A 26,520-nucleotide genomic window follows, 5' to 3' on the forward strand; every position below is an offset into this window, starting at 1 on the left:
TTGATGGGGATTTGGTAAGGTAGGTAGGTACCTAGATTGCTGACCTGCTGTGCCGTCCGTCCCGTGTGCGGGAACTTGAGTCGTTCACCCCGTGCCGAAAGCTTGACATGGCCTTAACAGAGCTTGTATTAGTGGGGACCATGCCACCACAGGGGCACTTTGGGTAATTGGCATGTGGTTCCTTCGTCTCAGCATTCTCCCAGTCCCGGCATCTACTTCAGCTTCGACAGCGGTTGCTTCTTGTTCATGGAGCACTTCGAGGTCTAAATCCCCACACACTCCCTACTTACCTGTATCGTATCTATCTACCTGACCGGGAAGTACATTATGTAACGACCTCTACCCGTAGTATACCTACCACTTTAACTTCTCCAACAATCGCGCCCCACAACCGCGAGTGTTAGGGCGCAATAGATCCAATCATTAAAATCGGAGCAGCTGCTCCATCGTCTAGTTTCTATGTCTGGTATTATGTGCTGAGCCGGCCACGGCAGCTCGCAGACCGATGGTCCCGAGGAACTCCAATAACTGGCTGCGACGATGGGGTTCTTGAACTTCTACTCCTCGCTTGAAACTTTTACTTCAAATAGATTGGGGCGGTCGATGGCCCACGCTCATCTGGCGAAGGAAAATCCGAATCATTCAATTGCTACCCACCGTCCACTGCACATCATAGGCCCTCGAGGGCCACGCAACCAAGTGAGAGGGACCCCCATAAGCCAGTGATGTCTTGGATACGAAGCTAATTTCAGACGGGACAAATACCACCACTCACCCGAGACTCCAAGTTACCAAGGAGGCGGCGGCAAAACCATTTTCGGGAGCCTTGTTAATGGAATGACGGTTACCCGCAGAAGAAACGGAATATCCGTACCCGCCGAATTCTCATCACCGCTAATGGCCACGACGGAATCTCCTTCGGGAACACAATCGTGTTCTGTCAGAGGATGGCAACCGACATAGAATTGATGTGAGACGTCATCTTCTCACGCTTTTTCTGGCCCGAGCCCCTTGCTGCATTTTGAAGCTTGCAACTTACCACATGGAGATAGACGGCGGCGGGGAGATTTAGTACGAGATCAACGATGGTGACCCGTACTATGAGGGTCCAAAGAATTAGATAGAGTCGTGGCAAACTGTCTAGTCTCTTAGGTCCTAGAGAAGTACGGGATGGTGCATCGGCTTCTTCGCCGGGTCAAAGCGGGGAGAGATAGGTCGACGAGTTCAAGGCAAAGGGCGAGGAGAAAGGAAAAGAGGAGATTCTAGGTACACTGTACAAGTGATTTCAAGGAAGCTAACTCCTCAACACACCAATCAACACATTCATGTGCGTGGATCCAGCTGGTTCGTTTAAGAGCGGGGAAAGTACACGGATGACGGAGTTGGTAGTCCAAGAAGCGATATTGACGCCACGTTCACAAAGAAACAACGCAAATGCCCCACTGGGTAGTGACGGACGGGACGTGGTCAACGAGGTATACGGACCGAAAAGTCCGATGAATGCTCGTTTGGTTGGGATGAGCCTCGTGGCAAAACCCAACCGGAGGCATGTTTGACGTAGTCATCCAGGTCGAACTACTACATGTACGCTACGCTACGTACATGGATTCAATCTGCATGACCGATACGCTAGAAATGACAGCGAATATACCGCCCCGCAAGACGCCAGATAGAGTCAAAGACGCTCGTTGATTCTTCGTCGCTATTGCCCTTGGACTGATAGCTCAGACAATGGCGGAGTAAAATCTGAAGTCATCATCTGACCAAAGCGGCCGGGATTGACTAAAACTTCGAGTTCATCACTGGACGAAGCTCCCGTTTGCGTTACCACACTCTTTGATCCTCCATTACCAACGGCAGTCAAGTCTTGCAATGATGTTACCGGTAACTGATCGCCGTGCGCAACTGCGATCCGGATCTCGGAAGTAACCTGAACAGTAACGTCACTCAAGCTGAGGCATATCCGTGTCCTGAAACTTGCATGCACGTCCAACAACTTGGCAACTAGAGTGGTTGAGCCTAGTTCTCCTCTCCCCGGAGGTCTTTGACTGGTCGTAGCGGTCACATCATGACTGGCTCGCAGCAGTTTGTGACAGTTTAACTGTGCAATCTCAGATTCTCTCCCGTGACACCTTTCTTTCAAAGAGATCTTGATCGCCGTGTCTCATGAAGCCTTGCAAGGTTATCGTACCACTTGTTCATTGGCTGCATGTAAGAGATGTCTCTCGGGCTGCATATGACAACCGCACAGATGGCAGCCACAGATCAGTCCTGTCGGCATCGCGGCATCGCGGCATCGCGGCAAGGCGAGCACAACTTCGTCTTGCGGTCGCGTTCGGATTTCAACTTTGCCGGTTGAAGCGGTGTGAATGTTGTGGGGAGGAGCGTCGACGGCTGAGTGAATCATCAGTAGGTACCTAAACTAGCCCGAGCCAAGTAACGTGGCTGCCGTCGGCTCCTCTGGGATCCTGTCAGCATCCTAACTTCATCCTGAGCTGAGTGCTGTTGTTTGAGACACGGCTTCGGGATTTCCGCCCAAAGTAAACGAGGTGCTCGTGAAGAAAAGCAACGGGGTCTGCGCTGTTCGCGATGTCGGTCGGCTTCGAGTATGCTGGCGGACATACCGGCCCTTCACCAGTACCATTGGTCAAGATCCCGCAGAGTCAGACTCCGCCCCCGCCATGTCAGCCACCGACCGGGAAAGTTGTGGAGCTGATCTGATGATTTCCCGCGTCCCAAAGGCTTGGCTCGGGCTGGGAACCAAGAACTGGGGAGCCTAAAAATAACCCCCGCTCGTATTCGATGCTCTTCGCACGGGCTGACGGCTGCACGTTGGGCCGGGTATTATGCGGTTAGTCTGCTCGACTTCGTGTCCTCGACGCCATCGCCGACTAGGATTCTCGTCTTTTTTTCTGATAGGACCCAACGGCGTTGTGGTTACGTATGGGGCTGGATATGGACCAATGGTGCCGGACCGGAACAACATGCCCAACGTGAGGTCCCAAAGCCGCTTCCCGCGCTGGGCACTGCCTTGGGGAATCCGAACTCGTTAGCCGCTGATTCTCGTGTTACCCATGGTCGTCTCTTCTTTTGTCCCGATCGGGGATTTTCGTGGCGTTGACTCTCTCGTATCGTCCCCAGTCGCTGGATCCGTAGAGAAAACGTGGAGTGGCGAGAAGCATCATGGCGAAGCTGCCCGTGAGCATCTGCCATGTGGACTGTGCCCGAAATGGCGCGGAGGGGGTCTCGTGGTGCAAAGAAGCCCGGAGCCCGAGATGTGAAGCCTGGTGAGAGCCGGGTATAAGATGACTCGATCTTCAGCCCTTCTATCCTCCCTTTTGCCTCATCATCACAACATCCAACACTCACATCACAACATCTTCCACACTCAACACTACCAACTCTTCACTACAAACTCTCCAGTCTATCAAGACCACCCAACAACCACCATTCGAAATGAAGTTCATCGCTGCCGCTCTTGTCCTCGCCGCCTCGGCCGTCGCTGCTCCCTCCGAGAAGCGCACCGAGGCCTGCACCTTCGGCACCTACCGGTGCACCACCCCCAACACTGGTATCGAGATCTGCAACGTCCAGAACCAGTGGGCGCTTGTCGGCGACTGCCCCGGCGACACCTCGTGCTCCAACCTCGCCCAGAACGGCTACGAGCTCCCCTTCTGCACCAACAACGCCCCCAAGGTCAAGGCCCGCAACGGCCGTCCCGGCCAGAGCCCCGGCGAGAGGTGCCAGACCCCTGGCAAGTACGACTGTTTCGGCCCCTACGCCATCCAGGTCTGCGACACCCAGAACATCCTCCAGTTCGTCGGCAGCTGCGCCGAGCGCTCCCACTGCGCCTACCTCAACGGCATCCCCTACTGCGTTGACAGCGTCTAAGCTGAGCCCCGGGCTTCCCTCGGCTTGCACTCGAGACGAATTTCACGACATGATTCGGACTATCTTGGGATGATGATGGGATCAATGGGACACGGGTTGCATGGAGCACGGCTGGGTTTCACTTCTTACCACTCCTTTATGGCATAGCTTCTTTCTTCATAATCGGCATCGGGTTTCATTGGGCCTACGGATATACACTAGACAGCTTGACAGCATAATCAAACTTTCAAACATATATTCGCTTCCATTCTCACCTCGGTGCAACCAATCCCCTCTCCCGCTTGTCTTCCCACCACCACTAGGTAAGGTACTTAAGTAGCCCGACTCTCCTATGATATTATTATTATTATTTCTCTTATCACGCTAGGTACTAAGTACATGCGGTCCCTCAGCGATTAACTCGGTAGGAAAAACCATGCCTAAGCTGGATGAAAACCTCCGCACCTCCGCTGCGGCCTTGCCGCTACCCCGTGGATCCATCTCCTCGAAAGGGCTCACCCACCTTCCGAGGTCAAAGTAACGAAATAGATAAAATGAGTCGTAACCTCTGTTCCATCGATGCCCTTCTGCTACTCCGCTTCGGCCCCGCCGCGGGCCTCTTCGTTGTTCTCATTTTCCAGCTCTACCGCCAGCCGGAACTCGTTCAGCCTCCCCAGCCCAAGCACCCACCCCACCACTATGGCAGCCTTCTCCACGTCATCTAGCCACTCCAGTAGCTCTGCGCCGTCGTCTGGCCAGGGATGAGGTTTATCTGCGGCTCCGTTGCATTCGAGTACGAGGTGTTCGAATGTCTCGCGCGCCATACCGCAGCGGCATACCGGCGTTACTACCTCGGGGACCTCTCCTATGATAATACACGGGCAAATAACCGGAAACGCCCCAAGCCATACGAGGGAGGCGTTCGGGCGTTCGAGCGTCCGTCAACGTCATCTAAGACAGCAAGCACTTGGTGCGTGTCAGGTGATGTCAGTCGTACCCGTGGCTCCAAAAACTGGAAGCGAAGCGGCGATGTGCTGCGTACCTAGGTACCTAAGGTATCCTGCCCCGAAGGAGAGAGAAAGCGTGTATGGTCCGTCCATGGACAGATTCCGGCGCCACCCGCCCGGCTTTCTGCCAGGCAAGCCCCTTGAACAAGCAGATAAGCTACCGGCATGCCTCAAGTTATATTAGAGTGGTAGTAATGGATCCGTCGTTCCAGCTGCTTCAACCCCCGCTGAGCTTGGGCGTGTGGCCCGCAAGCCTGCGACTGGCACGAGTTTATCTGGTGTTTTCGTGCGTCGCGGCGCAGGACGTTCATTCTCTTCGAGTGATGATGGCTTTTGGGCGTTCTAGCGTGAGTGCCTCACAGCAGGAGTCCGTTGCCGGGGTAGGCGGTTATGTCGGTTCTTTGTGACGCCGGCGCTCCTTGTTAGAGTTTTTGCTTTTGCTTTTGGTATTGATGTTGACGGTGACGGGGGTGCTCCGGTATGGCGTGGGGGTTGCGGTGTTGGGGACTCATGCCCCCCATTCCCTCCCTGGCCATCCTTAAATTCCTTCCGGCCGCGGGTATCACGGGCATCATTGGGAGGGGGCGGGTAAGCTGGCTTGGTCTCTGGCTGCAGGCTGGCCTCACTTGTCTTGATAGCGGGGTTCGACCGGACTGTGTCTTGCAACGGTGGGGGTGAGCCGGTCTGGGTTGGCTTGATCGCCGCCGAGCCTGAGGAGGAGGGTGCTTCATGGAGCCGGGGAGCCGGGGGTGTAGGAGGCGGAAGGAGCGACTGGAAGAATTGGACAATCGAGTCCAGAGAGCGATTCCAAGGGAAGTTACGAAAAGCTTTCCAGCGCGGAGGATTGTCGTTGAGGACGTCGGTCTTCCAGATGATGGTGCGCGAGACGCTGTCCCAAGCTTCCATCATCTCCTGGAGGCGTTTATCCCGGCGAAGTGCCAGCCTTGCATGGAAGTCGGCGAGGTCGCTGGCTTCGTGTGCAATCTCATTGACGTCGTGGTGGAAAGCTTCGTAGCTCTGAATCCTGTACGGCGCCGTGTTGTATTTCTCGTCCAGGGTCGTGAACAGATCTTCGGCTGTCATCCCAAATTTCCACCACTCCCAGCGCCAGGGCGAATCGTCCTCGAAATCGGGTCGCCAGGGTTTGCGTGAGCCCGCATCCATTTCATTGCGGTTTGGTATCCTTTAGGATAGGGAAAAAGAAACCAACGGAAACCAACGAACTCCAGAGTTTCTTGTTGCTTGCAGCAGAGTCGGAGCTCACCAAGCACAAGCCAAATTACGACCTGACTGAGTGTAAGCACGAACCACTCGCCAACCCTTGTGCAGTTATTGAACCAACCATTTCAGCCGTTGGTCGATTGACCAAGATGCCGCCCTGCATTCACGCAATCCGGGCCGTACGTTGCAACCCAGACGCGTATGGTTTCGTTCTTTCTTTAACCCCGCGTCCATCGACAGCATGAAAGGTGAGTGAAGGGCCCGAGAAGAAGGGGGTTGATGCTGGGACTCGGCTAGTATCGCGGCGCCATCCCCCGTCCAAAGGGCCTGGCGAGGCCCTGACGATTACTTCTCGGGCACGCTCGCGGATGCCCGCCAGGTGTTGGGTGACATGGTCTCGGCGCTCGATTTTGTTCATGAGAGCGGCGTTGGTCACAATGATATCAAGCCCGGCAATATTCTCTTCAGTGCCGCCCGCGGCGCCGTGCTGATCGACTTCGGACTCAGCACCGAGAACGCTCGAGACACCGGGATACCTCAAAGCGCAGGCACGCCCTGGTGAATCCCGCCGAAATTCTTGGAGGATCCCAGCGAGGGCCGAGGCCCGCCGGGGGACGTTTGGGCGCTGGGTGTGGTTATGCTGTACCTGCGTGGCGAGCTGCCGGTTCCGGAACGGGGCATCGAGGAGCAGATTTGGGAAGACTGATTCTCGGCCAAGCCTGCAGAACTCGGGCATGATCCGATGGATGAAGTTATTCGTCGTATGACCGAACCGGATCGCGCCGCGCGTTCTACCATCCATGCCGTCCTCGAGACTGTCGATGCGGCGAAATGAAAGGGTCCGGTAAAACACATCCCTCAAGCTATATCTCGTGGGCGACGGCGTCCTGACTTTGCACGTTTTGGCACACCAGTCTCTATCGTATAGATCGCACTGAGCGAGCCTAGGGGTTAGCCTGTTAGAGAGAGGGCCACCTAAAATCGTACATTTGGGGGTGCACATGTAGACGAAGAGCGGACACTTCCAATTTCATGGTAGAATATTTCGTATGATCAACAGATACATTAGGCAGTGCAAGGGTGTAAATAGGTATGTATAGTTGGTTATAGGCCCTCTGGCGTGGTTTGCATCACAGTGCCGTCCAGCTGGATCCTGTCCGCAAGAGGAAATCTTGGTGTTTGTTTCTTTTCTTCTTTTTTTCCCATTTCTTTCTTCTTTTAAAAATCAGAAAACAAAAATAATCTACGAGATCTACCCGCGAGTTTTGAACGCCCAGACAATGCACCCCAACTCCAACTATGCAATGCGTTAACTGACCAAAAATGCCGCCCTACACCACTGGGCCATGTGTGCTTAGATGCGGACAGCCATCTGCCCTGACTTCTGCCTATCAGTGGCATCACCCGGGCCTTGCACCCACTCCTGGACCAAGAACTCAAGAAACCTCACCATCTTGAGGGTCGTCTGCTTGGGGGTCCAATCACGGGTGCAGAGAATAGCGCCGTCGACACCATACCTGCCGAGCCAGATATCATCGGCCACGACGCCAACCACAAATTGCTTGTAATGATCCTTAGCGGTCCCTGCAGCAGCCAGTTAACCTCCCATCCCATCCCAGGTCACGTGGAAGAGAGAACACAAAAAAGTACTCACACTCGCTCTTGTCCGGGTCGAGGACCATCTCGAACCTCCTCTCCTCGAGCATCTTGATGCGCTCCTCGACCGACTCGTCCAGGTTGATGAAGCTGACAAGCTCGCGCTTGTCGGGCTCGACCGTGTAGCCCATCGCTAGGTAGTCGCAAATGAAGTTGGCGAAGTGGTCCAGCACGATCTCTTCCTCCCAGCTCTCGAGGTCGCGCACCGACTCAAATCCGAGCCGCGCGGCCATGCGGGTCCGGTTGCGGGCGATCGCGGAGAGGTTGATGATTTCGAGGGGCATGGTGGGTGGTTGGTTTGGTGGGTTATTAAATAGTATTAGATTGTAATGATTGGAAATGGGTCAGAAGTGAAGTCGAAAGGAGTGTTGGCTTATGATGGAGGTTGAAGGAAACGGGACCTGCCCGGGAGATGTTAAAAAGTCGCGTCGAGGGTCAGAGCGCACGCAGGTCACGCGGGTTAGGCTGTGAAGATTTTGGATTCTGGTGGAAGTGAGAGTGGTAGCCTGGAGATAAATACAAAAGCCTGAGCGTGCATCGTGGATATCGCGCATTGTTATCGCCCATGATGTCCACTGCGCAGTAGCAGACCGTGATGTCACTCAGGCACTGATGTGCGACGACCATACAAAGCCCGAGTGAGAGGCCACTGATTTCCCATCATGCCGGGTGCTCGTTATTCTCTATTAGGAGTTGGAAGTGGAATTATTTGGCTTTGCGAAGTCGATCAGTCGGTCGTAGCCCAGATTGAAATGGCACGTCGCCGGCAGGCCCGAGAGTGCGACCCCATCTGCGGCGGGATGCGGTCCAGGGATGGGTTAGCGAGGCGATGCAGGTTGCAAGTGGGGGCCGATTTCCCCAGATTTGAGGTTTGAGCTTCGTTGATCTGCAGGTCAGAAACAGCCGGTTGCCAGGTGGCCGACAGTGCATGTGGAACCGCTGCAATAAATCTCCAGTGGGTCGTGCCAGACTCAATTGCGGAAAACGAGAGAAGCGACCCGAGCACCCGGGATGCCGCGGAGGTAAATAATGCCTCTGCTGATTCGCATAAATTCGGCGCCGCCCCCGACTCTTTCGGAGTCTAAACTGTTTGTGTCTTAACCGCCGTTCCACGAAAACGGCAACACTGGACAACTGGTGCCTGGCGATATTATCGGGTATACGAAAACTCGGTCATGGCCCCAAGATTTGAGCATCTCCGGCGTACAGCACAATTCAAGAAAAGTCGAGATCACGAGCCGGAAACCAGCGCGGTAGAACGTATCACGGCTTTTAGAGATCACAGCATCGCGGGGTGGAAAGTATCAATATATCCCCCTCAACTCTTTGTTCGCATGCTACCCTCCTCCCCTTATTAACACAGGTCTCATGAGTGCCTCAAGTGCAACCAACCTTCTTTCCGGCCTTCGGCAGGAGATATGTCGGGAACGATCGGAGTGCGCTCGGGGAACTGTAGTGCAACTACGTCTGGGCGATGTTGGACAGGATGAGGAAGTCTAGGTTGTGTCCCTGTCCTTGAGCCGCCACAGCTCACTGCGATCAGACCACCTCCGCAGCTATCCCTACCCCGCAGACCAAGCTCCGTCATGAGTAACACCCCCCTTACTAACGAATAGAAGGCGCGGTAATATTCAGGGTCTGCCTTGATTGGAGAAGGCAGTTTTACTTCAAGTTCCACCAAAACGGCCAACCGATCTGGAACCAAACACCTCCAGACCTCCGCGGAAGAACGGCTTCGCCGGGCATCCCCACGGATCCCATCTGATCAAGACAGTTGTAGCTTGTCATGTATATGCGCCCGTGACGTGACCTAACGAGCCTAGGCCAGGGGAAAAGACAGGCAATGTGAGCGGAGAGGCCCGGGCTCGGGAACTCGCATGTCCGATCAGCCACCTCCGAGCATCATCGATGATGCACTGACGTGCGCACATGCCGAGTCCCAACGGCCAACGCGCCTCCTCCAACGTCTATATTAGCTTGGGCTATACGACGCCTTCTAAGCACCATCCGAGCAGTCCAGGCCCAGTAACACCAACACGACATTCATTCATTCACCCGTGAACCCACCCGTCAAGTCCGAAACCCGCCATCCCCATTGTATATAAAAAAGCCCGACTCAGCACCCACCTCCACCTTTCCCTCCCTCCCACGTCATCACCACCATGAACCGCGTATATACCGCAACCGCAACCCGCACCACCCTCCCCCTCACCCTCACCATCCTCCTCCCAACCACAACCACAACCACCCCCCGCACCCACGCCCGCACCCTCCACACATCCCCCTCCACCAAAGCCACCACAGCCATGGGCACCACCGCTCCCAACCCCGCCACCAAGGACATGCCGGCGTTCCCCTTCCAGCGCGCCTCAGGGCTGGAACCCCCCGCCGAGTTTGCCCGTCTGCGTGCGACCGATCCGGTCTCGCAGGTCAGGCTGTATGATGGCTCGGCGGCGTGGTTGGTGACCAAGTATCGGGATGTTTGTCGGGTGGCGACGGATCGGAGGTTGTCGAAGGTGCGTGATTTTTTCTTTTTTCTTTTTCTTAGGTGTTTTCTTTTTGGGGGGTGGGGGGGTTGGGTGTGGGTGGATGGGTGGGATGGGGCGGGATAGGTTGGTGGTGGTGTGAGGGATGTGTTGCGGGTTGGAGTGGTTCAATGCTGACTTGCTTGGTTGGGATAGGAGCGCTCCCGGCCTGGGTTCCCCGAGTTCAGTGATGGTGGCAAGGCGGCTGGCAAGCAGCGGCCGACGTTTGTCGATATGGATCCGCCCGAGCATATGAGGCATCGGTAGGCTTGTTGACTCAGGGTCTCGCGGGTTACGGATGGATGCTGATGTGTTGGTTGTAGGAGCATGGTCGAGTCGTGGTTCACCCCTGAGAAGGTCAAATCGATGGAGCCGTATATCGACAAGACGGTGAATGATTTGTTGGATCGAATGGTGGCTAAGGGATGTACCAATGGACCTGTCGACTTGGTGGAGGAGTTTGCTCTGCCTGTTCCGTCATATGTAAGGCACTCCCCTCTCCCACCCACCTCCTGAGAAAGGAATCGGTGTTGACGGAGGCAGATTATCTACACCCTTCTTGGTGTACCTTTCGAGGACCTGGAGTTTCTGACGCAGCAGAACTCGATCCGCACCAACGGAAGTGCCACGGCGCGTGACGCGTCCGCAGCGGCCGAGTACGCATACCCAGCAAGTGATGCAAGAGTGAAGCTGACCGACGGTAGTGAACTGATCCGCTACCTCACTGTGCTTACAAACAAGCGTCTAGAGGAGCCAAAGAACGACATTGTAAGCCAGCTGGCAACGAACTACGTCAAGACCGGCAAGCTCGAAAAAGCCGATGCCGTGCAGATGGCCTTCCTCTTGCTGGTGGCTGGCAACGCGACCATGGTGAACATGATCGCCCTCGTGAGTCCCTCCACCCCAGGGCCGTGACAAATAACCAACGACTAACCGACCTTAGGGTGTTGTGACCCTGTTTCAGCATCCGGAGCAGCTGGCCGAACTCAAGGCTGACCCGGCGAAGTGGGTCGGGCCCTTCGTGGAGGAGTTGTGCCGCTACCACACCGCCTCGGCGATGGCCATGAAGCGTACGGCCAAGGAGGATATCGAGATCGGCGGCCAGGTAACGAGTCCGAGGAGCCCAGACTGTCGTCCCATGACTAACATGTGTATGCCGCAGCTCATCAAGGCCGGCCAGGGAATCATCGCGTCGAACCAGTCGGCCAACCGTGACGAAGAGATCTTCGAGAACCCCGACACGTTCAACATGCACCGTAAGTGGCCCAATGAGGATCCGCTGGGCTTTGGATTTGGTGACCATCGCTGCATCGCCGAGCACCTGGCCAAGGCCGAACTCAGGAGCGCTTTCAGTAAGCAAAACCCGGTTTTTGAGGATATTTTCGGACAAAAAGAATCAGGAAAGCTGACCATTACCCCTAGCGTTCTTGTTCAAGAAGGCTCCCGGTTTGAAACTTGCCGTCCCGATCAAGGATATTGAATACACACCTTTGCAGCGTGATGTTGGTATCGTCAAACTTCCAGTGACATGGTAAAAGAAAGGCTGGTGATGGGGATGCAGGAGAAAAGTTAAGGTTTCATGTTCAATAGGAGATATCTCCGCTCATATTTGGCCTGAGGGGCCTACTGCTGGCAGTTAGCATAAGGTAACAACTGGGATTTGCCATAAATACGTAAGCAGTATCATCACCATGAGTTAGTTATCATGAGCCCGATAAGGCTAAAGCTAAAGAGCTTCCCTTGTCCCCTCCGACGGTCTTCCTTCCATAATATTCTGGAAGCACTCCCTTCTTGTGCCAGGGCTAGGGCCCAGTGCAACGAGGTGGCGTTGTGGTCCCTTATCCCGCACTGGAATCGTCATTGGAGGACTAATCAAATTAGGCGTTTTATGTTCAGGAGGAGCAGGGAAGCAACACCGTAAGCGCCCTGGTCGATGGGAAACGGATGAGAAAGTCCTCGGGAGGATGCCGAAAGGCCATCCACGGTTTTGATTCCGGTATCCGGTGGAAACCGAGACCGAGCTGAGCAAAGGAAACGGTGCGGTTTCGGCAGTTACTCGTTTCAACATTCCACTCGTCAAGATTGGTCGGGAACCCAGCCGTTTCTTGTCAACCCATTCATCGCGTTTGTGACTGGGGGCTCCCGGACCTGCCCCTTGTTAGGAGCCTAACCGCGGCAGTTCCGCGACGTGCCGCCCAACTTCGCTCGTACCTTTCTCATGAGCAGGACGGGTTCTTGACGCACACTGCATCATTCCCGTGTCACACCTTTGTGGAGGTTGAAAGTTAATAAGGAACTTGAGCCTCGGCCAACTCTTTCTTCTGAGATCTTCCGCACTGGGCTATACATGTAGCTAATACTCCGAGATTAGACGAAAGCCACTACGAGACAACGTTGGAAAAGTCTTCCGATCACAGACTTTGCCTGTCGGTACTTCTCGTAATCTCTGTTTGCTAGGGAGTCATAACTGGGCAGCGGGATCAGACCGTGTCTTTGAGGAGATAGATTAGCAAACTGGGGCCAAAGGCCTGCCTCGGAAGAGAGGCAGCATGGTGTATGTCAAATCGCGACATCGCAGCAAGTAAAGAGATAACTAGGACGGGCAAGGATATTCATTAACGAGAAGGCGTCTATATGTCTTTGGGTGATGCTGATTCCTCTCGCCCGACTCACTCAACACCCCCCTTGCGAGAGAAAAGCCACCAACCATCTTCTGTTCTCGGCCACCCCCATTCCGCTCGCAGCTTTTCTAGACGGTTCCATACATTGATCGGGGGCTATTACTACTCTGCCGTGGCACATAAATTTAGTCGGGCCAACTCAGCCCGAGAAATGACAGGGTTTCACTGAGCAGGCTAACCACGAGGCCGTAGGGATCATGGAATGTTATGAACCTTCGAGAACCCGGTCTAGTCCGTTCTTCCACCAACAAACACATCCCGTCACCCCGGCGATGACAACATATGGTGGCTGGTAAATTGCGATTAGAGACGCTCATCACTGATGGATGCGTCGACCACATGGCCTTGGCTGCTACGCCATCTCCGGGCTTTGTTGCTCTGGGCCCCTTGGGGTTCCAAATATGGTAACCCATACCTTCTGCATCGGATTCTTTGTGTGTTCTTCGCTATCTCCTGTCCTATCATAGATCTGCCGTACTCTCAGCCCAGGCAAGGCCGCCACCCTTGTGACGTCTTGCTGGGGGTACTGGTGCAGGCCGACTGGGGAATTTGCCGTGGAAGCGCCTATATCACCCTGCCTCCTTCTCTATTTACCCCACTAGAGCCCAATCAAGCTCGCCCGCATTCAAAACTAGCTCCGATAGGTCCCAGCTTATAGCAACAATATAGATTGGGATATTGCCCCTATACAACCCATTGGCCCCATGGGCTCGGCACTTTGCCTCACTTAGCCCGAGCGGCAGTTGGCGCCTTAAACGGAAAGGTCCGTGGGATAGCGTGGGGTTTCATGCTTCTCTCCTACTTGCGAAAAGTGGTATAAAAGCAGATGAGAAGACGCTCGCGGTTGCATTCCATGTTCCACCGACAGCCGTAACCTTCTCTCCCGCTTCCCCTTGGCGCTGCATCCCCGGTACGACAAGGCTGACAACCTACGTTCCATACCTCGACCGCGAGTCAACTAGCCCAAAATGAAGTGGACGGCAAAGTCTGCTTTCCTCGCCCTCTCGGCCCTGAGCCGAGGCGGCTCCCCAGTTTGGCGGCGGCGGCGGTTTGACCATGCTGCGATTCGGCTGCAGCCAAGTTGTCATTGACCGGATCGACCCTCTCGTCAATCCAGGCCAGGTCCCCTCGCCGCACGTCCATCAAATCGTCGGGGGCAACGCCTTCAACGTCACCATGCCCACCGACGATGTCTCGCAGCACGCCAGCTGCACGACCTGCCAGTTTGCCGACGATTTCTCGAACTACTGGACCGCAAACTTGTACTTCAAGGCCCGCAACGGGAGCTACAAGCGTGTTCCCCAGGGCGGCGCTGCGTAGGTTTAGTTCTAGGATATAAAATCAGGGAAGCCGACATACTGACCTGCTCGAAGTCTCCAGTTTAACGACCGGGTTCAGCACCCAGACCCAGGGTGGTATCCTGGTCTACTACGTCTCGGCCCAACCGGGCAAGATCACGGCCTTCAAGCCGGTCAGTAACCCCCCCTCTTCCCTCCAACCATCCCATACCCCATACTGACAAATCCACAGGGCTTCCGCATGCTCGTCGGCGACCCCAACATGCGCTCGCGCCCCGACACCAAGCTGAAGCGCCAGAACTGCTACCGCTGCTACACCGGCCCCAACTTTGGCGGCGACGTCGGCGCCCCCTGCCAGGACGACAGCGTCGACTCCGAGGCGCTCCCTAACAAGGTCTGCCCCGGCGGCATCCGCACCAACATCCACTTCCCGACGTAGGTTCCTCCCCCCCCCCCCCCCCCAGATGCTTGGGGACGGCAAAAACCTCGACACGGCCCCAACCACCCAAGACCACGTAGCCTACCCAACCTCCGGCCCCGCCAACTTCCTCTCCCTCGGCGGCAACTGCCCGGCCTCCCACCCAGTGCGCATCCCCCAGCTCATGTACGAAGTTGTGTGGGACACGACGCCCTTCAACAACAAGGCGGAGTGGCCGGCGGACGGCTCGCAGCCGTTCGTGCTCAGCACGGGCGACCCGACGGGGCTCGGCCAGCACGGCGACTACGTGTTCGGGTGGAAGGACGACTCGCTGCAGCGCGCCATGGACACCTCCGGCTGCTTCGGCGCGCAGTGCGCGAGCCTGCGCACCCAGAATATCGAGACGGCGCGCGCGTGCGCGGTCAAGCAGGCGGCGCGGGAGGATTATGATAAGTGTACGTTTTGCCGTTGCCTCCTTTCCCTACCCTGCCCGTGCTTTTGTTACACGGTGCTAACGCATGGTAATAGGGCTTCCCCAGCTCCCTGGCATGAGCATGTAAGGTGAGGTGGTTATGATGATTTAGGAGTTGGACGGGGGAGCGTTGGTAGAGGACGGGTTAATCATGTTGGTTGTACGGAACACCGCGACGCCCCTTCAAACGTTAGGTACCTACTCGGGTGGCGGGCTTGTTTTCGGTAACACAGACAAGTTGTAGACATCCCTGCTTGTGTTGGTTCACTTCCCTCAACGGTGCCAGTTGGTCGGTACTGGGTCATCGTTTCGCTCATTTTGTTGCTTGCCTACCATACAGCTTGGATAGTTGATAGCATTGGTGTAAGAGAGAAGTAAGTTATCCTGGTACCCGCTTTGCTTACCCCTGCCCATCCCAATAATGGAGCGAAGAGAGGTGATCGCAGCTTGCTTTTGATGGTGACTGTTAGGGAGGGGCGTGGGATGAGGGATGAAGTTTAGTTATTCTATGCTCTAGTTTTAAAAGGGTAGATTTGACGCCCGGCTGAGGACACCAAGCACCTGGAAAATGCACACTAATAGTATCGGGTGGGGTCATTTGGCCAGCAGTAGGAGCAATCTGCTCTCTAACCACCATGGAAGCCCCGGAAGTGGTCCCCCGGGTTTAAGTCAGCCCCGAACGCACCCCCGCCCATAATACCAAGGCCTGGTTCCCATGCGCCTCTCTCATACTGCGGGACGAAGTTGTTGAAGTCGAGCAGAGGCTCGGGTGCGAAGAAAGTGTCGTCCACAAAACCAGAGTCGTCAGGGTTGGCGATATGACCATGTGGAGCCTCGACGCTAAAATTCGGGTTGCTGAACTGACTCTGGGAAAAGTTGTGGTCTGTTGTCACGGCGGACTGCGGGGTTTGGTACGCGGTGGACTGCCCGAAATTGTAAGCGCTCGAACCTGGGGTCTCTGGCAGAAAGCTCATCAGTGCTACCGAAGCCTCCCCGGCCGGTAACTCGCTACCCCTTGCCTCCCATGCCCTGAACGCTTTGTGAAGGGCATCCTCGATGATGCGCGGGATGGCTCCCAACGCCAGTTCGTCGTGAGCTTGGAGGTGTCTCCCAGCGTGTTCTTCGGCGGTTCTGGTGAATAAAGTCGGCATCTCGCTCAGAAGAAAGTGCTGGAAGTTGAAACTGACACTGGACTCGGCGGTTTTGGGCCCCATGTCCTCCGCAGCCTCAGGATCTGACCTCGTATCAGCGACCCGTCCGCCATCCCTCGTGTTCGGGCACCTCATGGAGCCACTTACATGGCGATGGAATTTCTTCGTTGGGAAAGAGCAGTCGGTAGATATCTCTCCATTTCTCCTCGTCCGTCTGTCGCCGCGTGGTGTGTTTTCTCGACTTGAGTTGCTTTTCCTGGTATGCCGTGATATCACCCGGGGGAATGGTATCTACAACCTCGCAACCCGTGACCAACATCTCGTGGTCTGCTAGTTCCCTAGTCTCGCTGAAAGTTCGCTTGCATCTTTGGCAGTGGATCTTGTAATGCCTGCGGTAGATGTGCTCCCTATTTGACGAGTTAGTCTCAGTATGCCGGGCTGATGGAGGGTTGGCACGCACTTCAACCTGGAGATCGCCGACCACGATCTGATCGCACACACTTCATGGTCCTGGACGTTGTAGGTGAAGGGATCGTGTTTTCTGAAGGGGCATGCGAACCTCTTCGCAGACCCCGAGTTACGCTTGGACATCTGTGAAGGAGCTGGATACCCCTCGCCTTCATCGCCGTCCTCCTCTTCGTCCTGGGCAAACGACCGCGCATTGGGACGGAGATTGTTGCTTGTCGCGTAACGCGAAGATGCGCACTTGCGTACACGCCCCGAAGACTCTCGGTATTGGCCCGAATCGCCGCTTGTGTCGCCAACATACTGCCTGACAAGAGCATCCCAGTCATGGCTGTACCGGACCCAGAGCCGTGTCATCCCCCGGTCGACCGTTCGTTGGAACGACTGTCTCCAAACTTTGGTAGCCGTGGGAATACCGCCAGATTCCAGCCATGAATCGGGTTCCGAAAGACTGTCATCTGACACGGTCTCACTTGTACTGTCACCAAACCCAAGGGAGTCATCTTTTGTGTGTGTGGACAGCGTGCTCGAGCTCGTATGTGGTTTCACGGATAATGGTGTCGATAACACTCTTCTTTGGTCAATTGTAGATGATGACTCTTCCGGAGTAACCGATAGACGAGGCCGTGACTCTCTTGCCCTTCTAATAGAGATGAGAGGGGCCTCGGAGGGACCTAGCAGGGGTAGCGTGTTGGCGTTGACCGCCGGTCGGCCAAGGGCCCTGACATCTTCAATCTGCTTCGTGGGACCAAGGCTTCGCGAACTCTCAATCCGGCGCAGTGCTTTTGAGCTTGGCCTCAAAGGGAGGGAAAGTGTTGGCGGGCCGGAGCTGGAAGTTGTTGAGATGGTCTCGGACGGCCGTGACTTCGACTCAAGCCATGGAGGCAATGGGTGCGAAAGCCGCGGCGGAGCGGTGGGCGGCCGCAGGGGCGCAGGTAATGGCGATATTGGCGAGACCACGTCATCTGTTACCTCCTGCTCAGTTGGATGTAGGTCCAACGGGGATTGAAAGGGACGCTGGGCCAGATTGCTCGACGTTGCCTCGGAACTTCCTACGCCAAGTTTGCTGATGAGGTCGTCGCTGATGTTGGTATTGAGTCGAATCTGAGCGCTGTTGTAGGCAACTTTCACAACCTCATCTGCTTTTTGGCCGCCTGCTGGGAAGAGCTCAAGCATGTCTTGCAGGCCGTGGGGCTCTCTTTCGTTGGTGGCTCGACCGGTTGTGTCCGAATCCCATAGAAACCGCAACTTGGCGCCCCTTGACTGTTCCTCCCTTGCGACCAAAGCCATCCAGGCAGATGCCACTTGGGGTTGTTGAAGCAATCCCTCAATAACAAAGGTGTGCAGCCATTCGGATTTCTGTTTTCCTTCGTCGTAGTGCTCGCCGACATGCTCAAGGTACTCATTCCGCGAAGAAATGGCTGCGCCACAGAACCCACAACCCCAGGCACTTCGAGTAGGCCGGTACTCGGTGGGCTCGGGAGGAGCTTCAATGGATTCAATACCGTGGTTTGTTCTGAGGTGATCAGCAAAGCGTACTGCCTCTGAGAATACCGCTGGGCAGCTCCTGCATAGGTATCGCTCCCGCCGGTTATGGAACTCAAACTCGTGGGCTTTCCACTCTGTCTTTGAGGAGAAATCGGCGTCGCAGAATGTGCAGAAATAGCGGTCCCGAGGGTAGCTGCCCTTCCTATGTTCCTGATACGTTGGGCTAGTGGCGGAGATGGGCGACTCGATCGAGGACTGACGGACCGAGTATCGTGTCGCGGCCGAAACGGTTGACGCCCTGACCGAGAACAGACTAGGAACCACTGAATCCCTGCTGGCGGCCGTTGAGGCATAAGACACCCATGATTCCCGGACCGTGCCACCACCGGGGGGGAATTCCTCCCGGGGAGTACCGGCGATGGTCTCCTTCGCGAGGCCAGACAGAGCAACTTGGCCCGTGCCAGACATCAGGGGGCCAAGGCTTTCGGTGTCGACATTGATTGGGTTTTCCGCCTGGCGGGCTGTTGTTGCCGTGTCGTTTGTCGAAGGCCGGGCGTGGTCCCCGGAAGCAGGATATCGTGTGGCCATCTCGTTCAGCTTCAGGCCTTTGACATGCAAGGGTTTGTTGGATAGTCGAGGCCGGAAAAGTTGATCGAACCGGGTCTCGTGGACTAGGTCGGGGAGGGGGCCGCAGAAGATATGCTCAGCAGACACTTGACATGAAAGCAAGCAAGCTCGTGTAACCCGGGACGCCGGGGGAATTGGGCACTATTGCGCATCGACGACGGTGTCCCGGGAACAAAGTCTGGAAGCATCGACAAGGTGGTGAACGCCATTGCGTGCAGCTGTTATATGACGTCGTAATTTCGGTGTGAGGGATAAGGCTGCAGGGATTCGGTGAGGGTGCTCATCGCAGCTGCGCACAACTCCTCCGGGGGTTGAGATTCGACAATTGCCCTCTGTGTGCGGCTGACCGACAAGAGCGGGATGGCGCCGAACTGCAAGTCGCTGCTTGGGAGCTTCCTAGCCTGCTGATTGGACAAGTGCACCGTTTCAGGGACGATATCCAATTACAGCGGCTTCCCACTCCGTCGCTTCCCAACCTGTCACCCGAATCTTGGGGACGGGGCTCCCCTTTTTCGTGCTTGAGCTCATCTCAAGCCCCCCGAGAAATTCGATGGTTGAGCCGCGTACGTGCCCCAATTGCTGAGGCTATTCGCCGGCGAAACAGAAATGAATGTAAGCCGGATGCAGCCCGAGTAGGGAAACACCCGAGAGGGATGGAGGGGTGTCAGCTTCGTGGGTCAGCCTTCCTGGCTCTTATTCGGGTCAGCGACCCAAGGCCGGTTCTCGGCAGTGCAATGAGATGGGCAGGTATCCTGTTGTGGAAGGAGCAGCCAAATAGATGGGCCGGTCATCCCGAAATGGTTTCATCCTATGGGTTGCATGGAGCGGATGAGACAAAGTGGCGGGCTGGTATGTCATCGGGATCAACGTTTAAGTACAAAGTAGTTGGTTACTGTCGATGTTGCCATTTAGACCGAGACCCAGACGCAGAGGCCACGCTCCAATGCGGCACATCTGGCCCGAGTGTTGAACGATTGGCGGCCGGGCCACGGGGAGCGAGGACGCGGTGGACGACTTAACGACATGCACGCCGTGGTGATAGGCCAAAAAATTGGAGGGCCGTGGCGTGTGGAGGTTGGTCTGAGACAGCGGTCCTTCGAACTCACGATTTGGAGCCGCAGCGAGGCTGGATCACACGCGACTCAATCAGAACAGCTGCCAGACAGGTGGAAGCGTTGACAGCCAGAACTCCCAGACTGGCAACCCCACAAGCAGCGCGGCGGCATGAGCCAAGATGACCCCACATGGCCCGTGCGGGAGCTTCCCGCAAAAATTTCGAAAACTTTCAAAGCCGCCAGGAAAATATCGAGAGCCGCCAACCCGCATCTTAAAAATCAGTGGTTAAAAACAGTTGCGCAGTGTCGACACGCCGCCAACGCCTCTAAACACGACACACCGTCCGCCCAAGGTCCAGCGATCACAATTGGCCAAGATGGTGGTGGTTAATTATTTGCTCTTCGAGAGCGCCGTCGGTTTTTCGCTGTTCGAGGTGGTACACCAAGCCGATACCGTCGGCCTGGAACTGCCCGAGGTTAAGGATGCGATGAAGAGCCTGGATAAGTTTGGCAAGATGATTCAATTGCGCAGCTTCAACCCCTGGACGTAAGTGTATCTGCGTGCGCGTCCATCTCGGCTCAGATGGCTCGCAATGGCTTGCTGCTGTCGCGCGCTATCGTCGTTCGTCCGGCTGATCGTTTCTAGGTCTGCCGCCCACGGTTTGGAAGCGATCAACCTAATTTCGGAAGGAATCATGCCCGACCATCTCAAGAACACTCTCGAACTCAACCTGCCGCAGACCAGCGGCAAGAAGAGCAAGATCGTGCTGGGCGTGGTGGATAAGCGGCTGGCGGGAGAGATCAGCGCCGCCTTCCCCGGCGTCCAGTGCGAGGCTGCCGACACCTCCGAGGTTGTCGCCGCGCTCCTCCGTGGCATCCGTCTCCACGCCAACAAACTTCTCAAGGGTCTGCAAGAGGGCGATATCAATCGGGCTCAGCTGGGTCTTGGCCACGCCTACTCCCGCGCCAAGGTCAAGTTCAGCGTCCACAAGAACGACAACCACATTATTCAGGGCATTGCGACCCTAGACGCGCTTGACAAGGGTATCAACCAAAGTGCGATGCGCGTTAGGGAGTGGTATGGCTGGCATTTCCCCGAACTCATCCGGATCGTGTCCGACAATGGCACCTACGCCAAGCTGGTTCTCGCCATCGGCAACAAGGGGACCCTTTCCGACGAGAGCGTTGACGACCTTGCAAATGTCCTCAACCAAGACCAGGACAAGGCCGAGGCCATCATTCAAGCGGCGAAGATCTCTATGGGGCAAGACATCAGCGATACCGATTTGGCCATGGTCAAGGACCTTGCCTCGAACGTTTCCAAGATGGCCGACTTCAGGCGCATCCTCGCCGAGTCCCTCGACAAGAAGATGGGTGATGTTGCCCCCAACTTGCAGGTCATTTTGGGCACCCCGGTTGCGGCCCGCCTCATCTCTCACGCCGGCTCTCTGACCAACCTCGCCAAGTACCCCGCCTCGACGCTCCAGATTCTCGGTGCCGAGAAGGCCCTCTTCCGTGCCCTTAAGACAAAGGGTGCGACACCCAAGTACGGCCTGCTTTACCAGAGCTCCTTCATTGGGCGTGCCGGCCCCAAAGTCAAGGGCCGCATCTCGCGGTACCTGGCCAACAAGTGCTCCATTGCTAGCCGTATCGATAACTTTTCCGAGAAGCCGACGAAGCGCTTCGGTGAGGTAATGCGCGACCAGCTCGAGCAACGGCTGGAGTGGTACGCCAAGGGCACCAAGCCGATGAAGAACATCGACGCGATGGGCAAGGCCATGCAGGCCATCATGGACGACGGCGACGACATGGATATTGACGAGGAGATGATCGACCACCCGCCGGCCAAGGAGAAGAAGGACAAGAAGGAAAAGAAGGAGAAGAAGGAAAAGAAAGAGAAGAAGGACAAGAAGCGGAAGAGCGTTGGGGGCGAGGATGTTGAGATGGCCGACGTCAACGGAGATGGCGAGAAGAAGAAAAAGAAGAAGAGAAAGTCGGTGGCCGCCGAATAGCTGGATTTACCATTGCTATCTTGCTACTTTGGCGAAGTCTCTTGTTGGTTTCGTTGGCTGGTCTTCGCTCTGCTTTTTTTTGGAGTTCCTGTGGGGTTTGTTTGGGTTGGGCAAATGGAGTTTTCGGGCTATGTGTCGAGACACAATGTTCTGCAATGGAATGTACCATACCATGGCGTGGAAATGGAAACAAAGTCGAATCTGCCTGCACTCTATGGATCGATATTGATGCGGGCAATGTTGAGCCAGCGGTAAGAATTCGGAAAATGACCCGCCGCAAGTGTCAAGATCCATCTACAAAGACAACCCGACATCCCCTATCCATGCCGCATACTGAGCCAGTGGATGTTTAACGCCACACGCCTGCTTGCCTACAACACCTGCCCGAATGATGTCCAAAGTCCTACGAACCCACTATGCCGCATGTATGATCACGCACCCTCGCTTCCAAACTCATTTGTCCATTCTTCGTATTTCTCCAGGTCCACTTGAGACACCGTTGGCCTACTGGACTTGATGGCCCTGATAAAGTCCTTCTTTTCCACCAGCGGCTCGAGCAGATCCTCCGACTCCACCTTTTCCCATGTCATCTCCTCCGCATCCGGGTCGCCTGGCGAGCAAGGAGTGCGCTTTTGGACGCCGTCAACCATTACCTAAGAGTTCAGTTATCAATCGGACCATGAGTGAAACCAGGGGGCAAGCCGCCGTACCTTCTTGAAATGGGTTGCTTGCTGGATCTTCCGCACGGGCTGCATCAACGCATCCTGCACCACGATGCTCACGTCTGACCCCGAGTACCCCTCCGCTGCCTTTGCCAGCTCGCGGAAGTCCTCCGGCTTGAGAGCCGTGTTGGTGTCGCCGACCGCAAGTTTGAACATGGTCGTCCGCGCGGCCAGGTCGGGTAAGCTGATATGTACACGGCGCTGGAAACGACGGCGGATGGCGGCGTCGAGCTGCCACGGAATATTTGTCGCGCCCAATATGAGAACGCCCTTGCTGTCCTTCCCCACACCGTCCATTTGAACGAGCATCTCTGTTTTTATTCGGCGAGAAGCCTCAGATTCGCCTTCCCCACGGGGGCCACACAGCGCGTCGATCTCGTCGATGAAAATGATTGCCGGCTTGTTCTCTCGTGCCATAGCGAAGAGTTGTCGGACTAGCCTATGATATCACTGTGTCAGCGCCTGGTAGTGATTCGGAAAGAAGCGCTGGTCTTACCTTTCACTCTCACCCATCCATTTGCTCACCAAATCCGAACTGCTCACGCTGAAGAACGTGCTCTTCGCCTCCGTCGCGACCGCCTTCGCAAGGTAACTCTTACCCGTCCCCGGCGGCCCATACAACAGAATCCCCTTCCATGGCTGCCTTTTCCCCTGAAACAAATGCGGGAACTTGATCGGCAGCAGCACCGCCTCCTTCAGCGCGTCCTTGGCCGCCTCCAACCCAGCGACATCATCCCAGCTTATGTTCGGCCTCTCCTGCAGAATGGCCCCCGACAGCGCATTCCTCAGCTTCTTGCTGTCCTCGTCGAGCTCCGGGGCGCCGTCCTCGCCCGCCTCCTTGCCCTTCCCCGTGCCGGCCGTCGAGGCGCCATTGACGCCCACCATCCCGGGCTTTTTCCGCTTGGCTTCGCCGTCGGCGAGGTGGGCCTTGAGCTTCTCGGCGCGGTCCATGTATTCGCCCGTCTTGGCCCGGATCATCTCCTTGGACTTGGGGTTCTTCTCCCATTTCAGCGCCAGCATGAACAGCTCCAGCGACTGGTAGTACAGCTGGTATGCCTTGTCGTACTGCCCGGCGTTGTCGGCGTCGATCGCCACGCGCACCTGCTTGATCGCGCGGTCGAGGAAGTCGGTGTTGGACATGGTGTGTGGTGGAGTTCGTCGGGCGGGTGAGTGAAGTTTGGGCCGGAGCTTTGGCGGTTGTTTGTGATCGTTTTCCGCGGTTCGAACTGGGCTGCCTGCGGTGGGCAATCGCCGGGCGAAAGCAGGTTTTTGTGTCGATGGTTAGGCAGACGCCGAGGTTGCTGGCGAGGGTGTCGCCCCTCGTGGTACTTGTTGAGGTTGGCCGGTGACCAAACAGAAACGATTGCGTTTGTGACGAGCTCGACTCAAAAACAGAAAACCATTCGTTCAATCTGGGGCCGTTGTTGACCAGGGAGCAGGAGCGCGGGGCTGACGCCACTCGGCTTGGTTAGTGGGGCGGGCGGACTTCGACTGTGTTAGGGTTTACTATATCAACATGTGCTGAATGCTAACACCAACTTTCAGGCTCCAGAGAAATCGGCTGCGGAGCACTTTCACTTTCACTTCACCGTTAACTCCCCCGCCAAGTACCGACAGAACAACAACTGCCTAAAGTGGTCCGAAGCCTCAGCCTTGAGCCGCGTCATCTACAAATCACTTGGACGTCTTTTGGAATCTACGCCTTTCTCGCTCATCCTTGCGATATTCTTGGGCATAATGGCAGACACCCAGGCCAAGCTGCAAGCCCTCTCAGAGGAGTTTACCAAGTTGCAACAAGGTATTTTGTGAATTATCTGTAAACCCTTAGCAGCTATTCATGCCCAAGTCAGACCTCCAAGATACGGTTCAGTCGAGACAAAAGCTAGAGGCACAGATGCAGGAGAACCTCGGAGTACAAAAGGTGTGATCCCAGTCTTCAAGATGACTGTGGGATGCCAAGGCTGATGATATCTGCCAGGAGTTTTCCAAGTTGAAAGAAGGGGAGACTATCTACAAGCTCATCGGGCCCGTGTTACTCAAGCAAGAAAAGGCCGAGGCGGAAAGCACCGTCAACGGCCGGCTGGAGTTCATCGAGAAGGAGACGTAAGCAGCGACACCCATGGCTTTTATGCAAAGAAGCTAATCACGTCCCTGTCTGAAGTTCGAGGTTAGAGTCGCATATCAAAGAGATGCAGGGCAAAATGGAGAAGAAGAAGGGTGAAATTATTCAGGCCCAAGCCAATGCGCAGGCACCTGCTCCGCAAGCCGTCAAGGCATAACACGTCGGACCAGTGCAGGGGGGGGCGTGGTAGCAGAGCGGTTCTTTTTTAACCAAGACAGATACCCCAACGCCGCGCTACGTTCTACTCAGAATGGAGATGATACACGATATTGTACAGCTTCCCCCGCTCATCGACTTCCCTAGTTCAAAGTCATGATCGTGAACCCCCATGGTAGCCCCATGTTCTTGCATGGCCGGTCGCTAACCCAAGTGACATTATCGTTCAAGAGATGCTCGCCAGCGGCGCTAAGAGGCAGCGCATCATGGTGCTGAACATTATCCTCGTCAATGGCCGCCATCAGGAAATCGACGAGGGAGCTCTTAGTGTAACAGGAGCTGAAGAGGGCGCTGCTGCCGATCTTATCCAAGACCACCCGCCGCTGCTCGCTCTCGGCGAAAAGCTGGAGCTCCCGGGACAGCACACGTGAGGATACTACACCGCCGGCCAGGGTAAGGCGGCGGAAGACCAAGACCATGCCCGCCACGGCTTCGACAAACAGACATGACCTATCGTGGTCATCGAGCCCAGCAGCGATGCGAAACGACTTTTCCGTGACGAAGGGGGCAGATGTGGTGTCGAAGATGGAGTTTAGAATGCGCTCGAGAGTGGCCGGCTCCGCGAGGATGTTTGAAGGATCGTTAAGGTCGAAGATTTGCTTCATCTTGCTGAAACACTGGGTGAGGAGACTGAACAGGCATGCCTCTGACGGGATGGACAACCGGCCGAGGGTGAGGCTCAGGAAGTCCATGGACGACTGGATGCTTGCTACGAGGGTCAGCCGGATGATGGACAGCAAAGCTACGAACATAAGCACCTTGGCATCTGAGGCTCCCAGAGTTGGGGCGTGAAATGTTGGAAACTACCATGGCGGGGAGTGGTAGCGGCGAGCAGACGGGATGGCTGGAGGGAATGAGAAGTGGGAGGAAGATACGGAACAAGTGTGAGTTGTTTTCACGGGACACAACGTCGGCTTCGGGCAGAACATCTTATACCCAACCGAAAATTTTGCCCAAGCCCTGCCCGGTCCTCCTTATTCCCACCATGTCCCCAAACAAAAACAAGACTGAGGTCGGGCCGGCCCTCGTGGCAGATTGCGGTTTGTGCCACCCGGGACGACCAGGGCAAAGCCAGCCTTTCATCCCGATTAATCCCGAGAGGCCCAACAAATCACCAGCTGAGCTCGTTGAGTTGACGATGCCATCCGTGGGGACTGAGACAGGGGATATCAGAGGCGAGATTCGTTTCGTCGGATGGGTGGCCGGTAATTCCGGTTCATTGCTCAAGCGGACCGAATGAAACAAAAAGGGAAAAAATGAAGGGGACAAAAATAACAAAAACAAAAAAAGGCAACCAAGTCAATCGTCCAATGCTTGAATAAGGACCTCAATGCTGCAAGCCAAAGTCAAATACCTATCAATGGCCTTTTACTGATGCTATTAAATATTAATATCCATCAACTAAACCACCACGACCCTCAGCGTTCTGGGTAAAGTTTTAAAAAATGAAAAGAATGAGACAGCTGTTTGAAGTGCCAAGCATGGAAATGTGAACTTGGAAAAGGTCCGTGCTT

General features: G+C 55.6%; 9 protein-coding genes across 9 annotated transcripts; 5 read left to right on the forward strand and 4 right to left on the reverse strand.

Annotated features, from left to right (window-relative positions):
* Positions 1 to 3,183: 3,183 nt before the first annotated feature.
* CHGG_09873 (uncharacterized protein) lies at positions 3,184 to 3,891 on the forward strand (the record flags this gene model as incomplete). Its single annotated transcript, XM_001227799.1, has 2 exons — positions 3,184 to 3,198; positions 3,424 to 3,891. 2 exons carry the CDS (start codon positions 3,184 to 3,186, stop codon positions 3,889 to 3,891), a joined length of 483 nt encoding a protein of 160 aa, XP_001227800.1.
* A 1,328-nt stretch (positions 3,892 to 5,219) lies between these two features.
* On the reverse strand, positions 5,220 to 6,834 carry CHGG_09874 (uncharacterized protein; the record flags this gene model as incomplete). The annotated part of the gene is made up of 2 exons (XM_001227800.1): positions 5,220 to 5,999; positions 6,448 to 6,834. The coding sequence occupies 2 exons, from the start codon at positions 6,832 to 6,834 to the stop codon at positions 5,220 to 5,222; spliced, it is 1,167 nt and encodes a 388-aa protein (XP_001227801.1).
* Positions 6,835 to 7,452: 618 nt separating this feature from the next.
* On the reverse strand, positions 7,453 to 8,038 carry CHGG_09875 (uncharacterized protein; the record flags this gene model as incomplete). Its single annotated transcript, XM_001227801.1, has 2 exons — positions 7,453 to 7,682; positions 7,753 to 8,038. The coding sequence occupies 2 exons, from the start codon at positions 8,036 to 8,038 to the stop codon at positions 7,453 to 7,455; spliced, it is 516 nt and encodes a 171-aa protein (XP_001227802.1).
* A 2,022-nt stretch (positions 8,039 to 10,060) lies between these two features.
* On the forward strand, positions 10,061 to 12,518 carry CHGG_09876 (uncharacterized protein; the record flags this gene model as incomplete). Its single annotated transcript, XM_001227802.1, has 10 exons — positions 10,061 to 10,270; positions 10,436 to 10,542; positions 10,603 to 10,762; positions 10,823 to 10,935; positions 10,984 to 11,167; positions 11,223 to 11,384; positions 11,442 to 11,631; positions 11,702 to 11,781; positions 12,161 to 12,196; positions 12,459 to 12,518. The coding sequence occupies 10 exons, from the start codon at positions 10,061 to 10,063 to the stop codon at positions 12,516 to 12,518; spliced, it is 1,302 nt and encodes a 433-aa protein (XP_001227803.1).
* Positions 12,519 to 13,928: 1,410 nt separating this feature from the next.
* CHGG_09877 (uncharacterized protein) lies at positions 13,929 to 15,236 on the forward strand (the record flags this gene model as incomplete). Its single annotated transcript, XM_001227803.1, has 5 exons — positions 13,929 to 13,933; positions 14,037 to 14,276; positions 14,334 to 14,435; positions 14,698 to 15,131; positions 15,205 to 15,236. 5 exons carry the CDS (start codon positions 13,929 to 13,931, stop codon positions 15,234 to 15,236), a joined length of 813 nt encoding a protein of 270 aa, XP_001227804.1.
* Positions 15,237 to 15,774: 538 nt separating this feature from the next.
* CHGG_09878 (uncharacterized protein) lies at positions 15,775 to 18,840 on the reverse strand (the record flags this gene model as incomplete). Its single annotated transcript, XM_001227804.1, has 3 exons — positions 15,775 to 16,382; positions 16,447 to 16,706; positions 16,760 to 18,840. 3 exons carry the CDS (start codon positions 18,838 to 18,840, stop codon positions 15,775 to 15,777), a joined length of 2,949 nt encoding a protein of 982 aa, XP_001227805.1.
* Positions 18,841 to 20,311: 1,471 nt separating this feature from the next.
* Positions 20,312 to 21,946, forward strand: CHGG_09879 (uncharacterized protein; the record flags this gene model as incomplete). The annotated part of the gene is made up of 2 exons (XM_001227805.1): positions 20,312 to 20,481; positions 20,581 to 21,946. 2 exons carry the CDS (start codon positions 20,312 to 20,314, stop codon positions 21,944 to 21,946), a joined length of 1,536 nt encoding a protein of 511 aa, XP_001227806.1.
* A 431-nt stretch (positions 21,947 to 22,377) lies between these two features.
* CHGG_09880 (uncharacterized protein) lies at positions 22,378 to 23,808 on the reverse strand (the record flags this gene model as incomplete). Its single annotated transcript, XM_001227806.1, has 3 exons — positions 22,378 to 22,599; positions 22,657 to 23,107; positions 23,165 to 23,808. The coding sequence occupies 3 exons, from the start codon at positions 23,806 to 23,808 to the stop codon at positions 22,378 to 22,380; spliced, it is 1,317 nt and encodes a 438-aa protein (XP_001227807.1).
* Positions 23,809 to 24,405: 597 nt separating this feature from the next.
* On the forward strand, positions 24,406 to 25,798 carry CHGG_09881 (uncharacterized protein; the record flags this gene model as incomplete). The annotated part of the gene is made up of 4 exons (XM_001227807.1): positions 24,406 to 24,466; positions 24,519 to 24,589; positions 24,647 to 24,771; positions 25,399 to 25,798. The coding sequence occupies 4 exons, from the start codon at positions 24,406 to 24,408 to the stop codon at positions 25,796 to 25,798; spliced, it is 657 nt and encodes a 218-aa protein (XP_001227808.1).
* Between the last annotated feature and the right edge of the window lie 722 nt (positions 25,799 to 26,520).

The sequence above is a fragment of the Chaetomium globosum genome, genomic scaffold (genome assembly GCF_000143365.1).
Source record: "Chaetomium globosum CBS 148.51 scaffold_7 genomic scaffold, whole genome shotgun sequence".
Lineage (NCBI taxonomy): Eukaryota > Fungi > Ascomycota > Sordariomycetes > Sordariales > Chaetomiaceae > Chaetomium > Chaetomium globosum.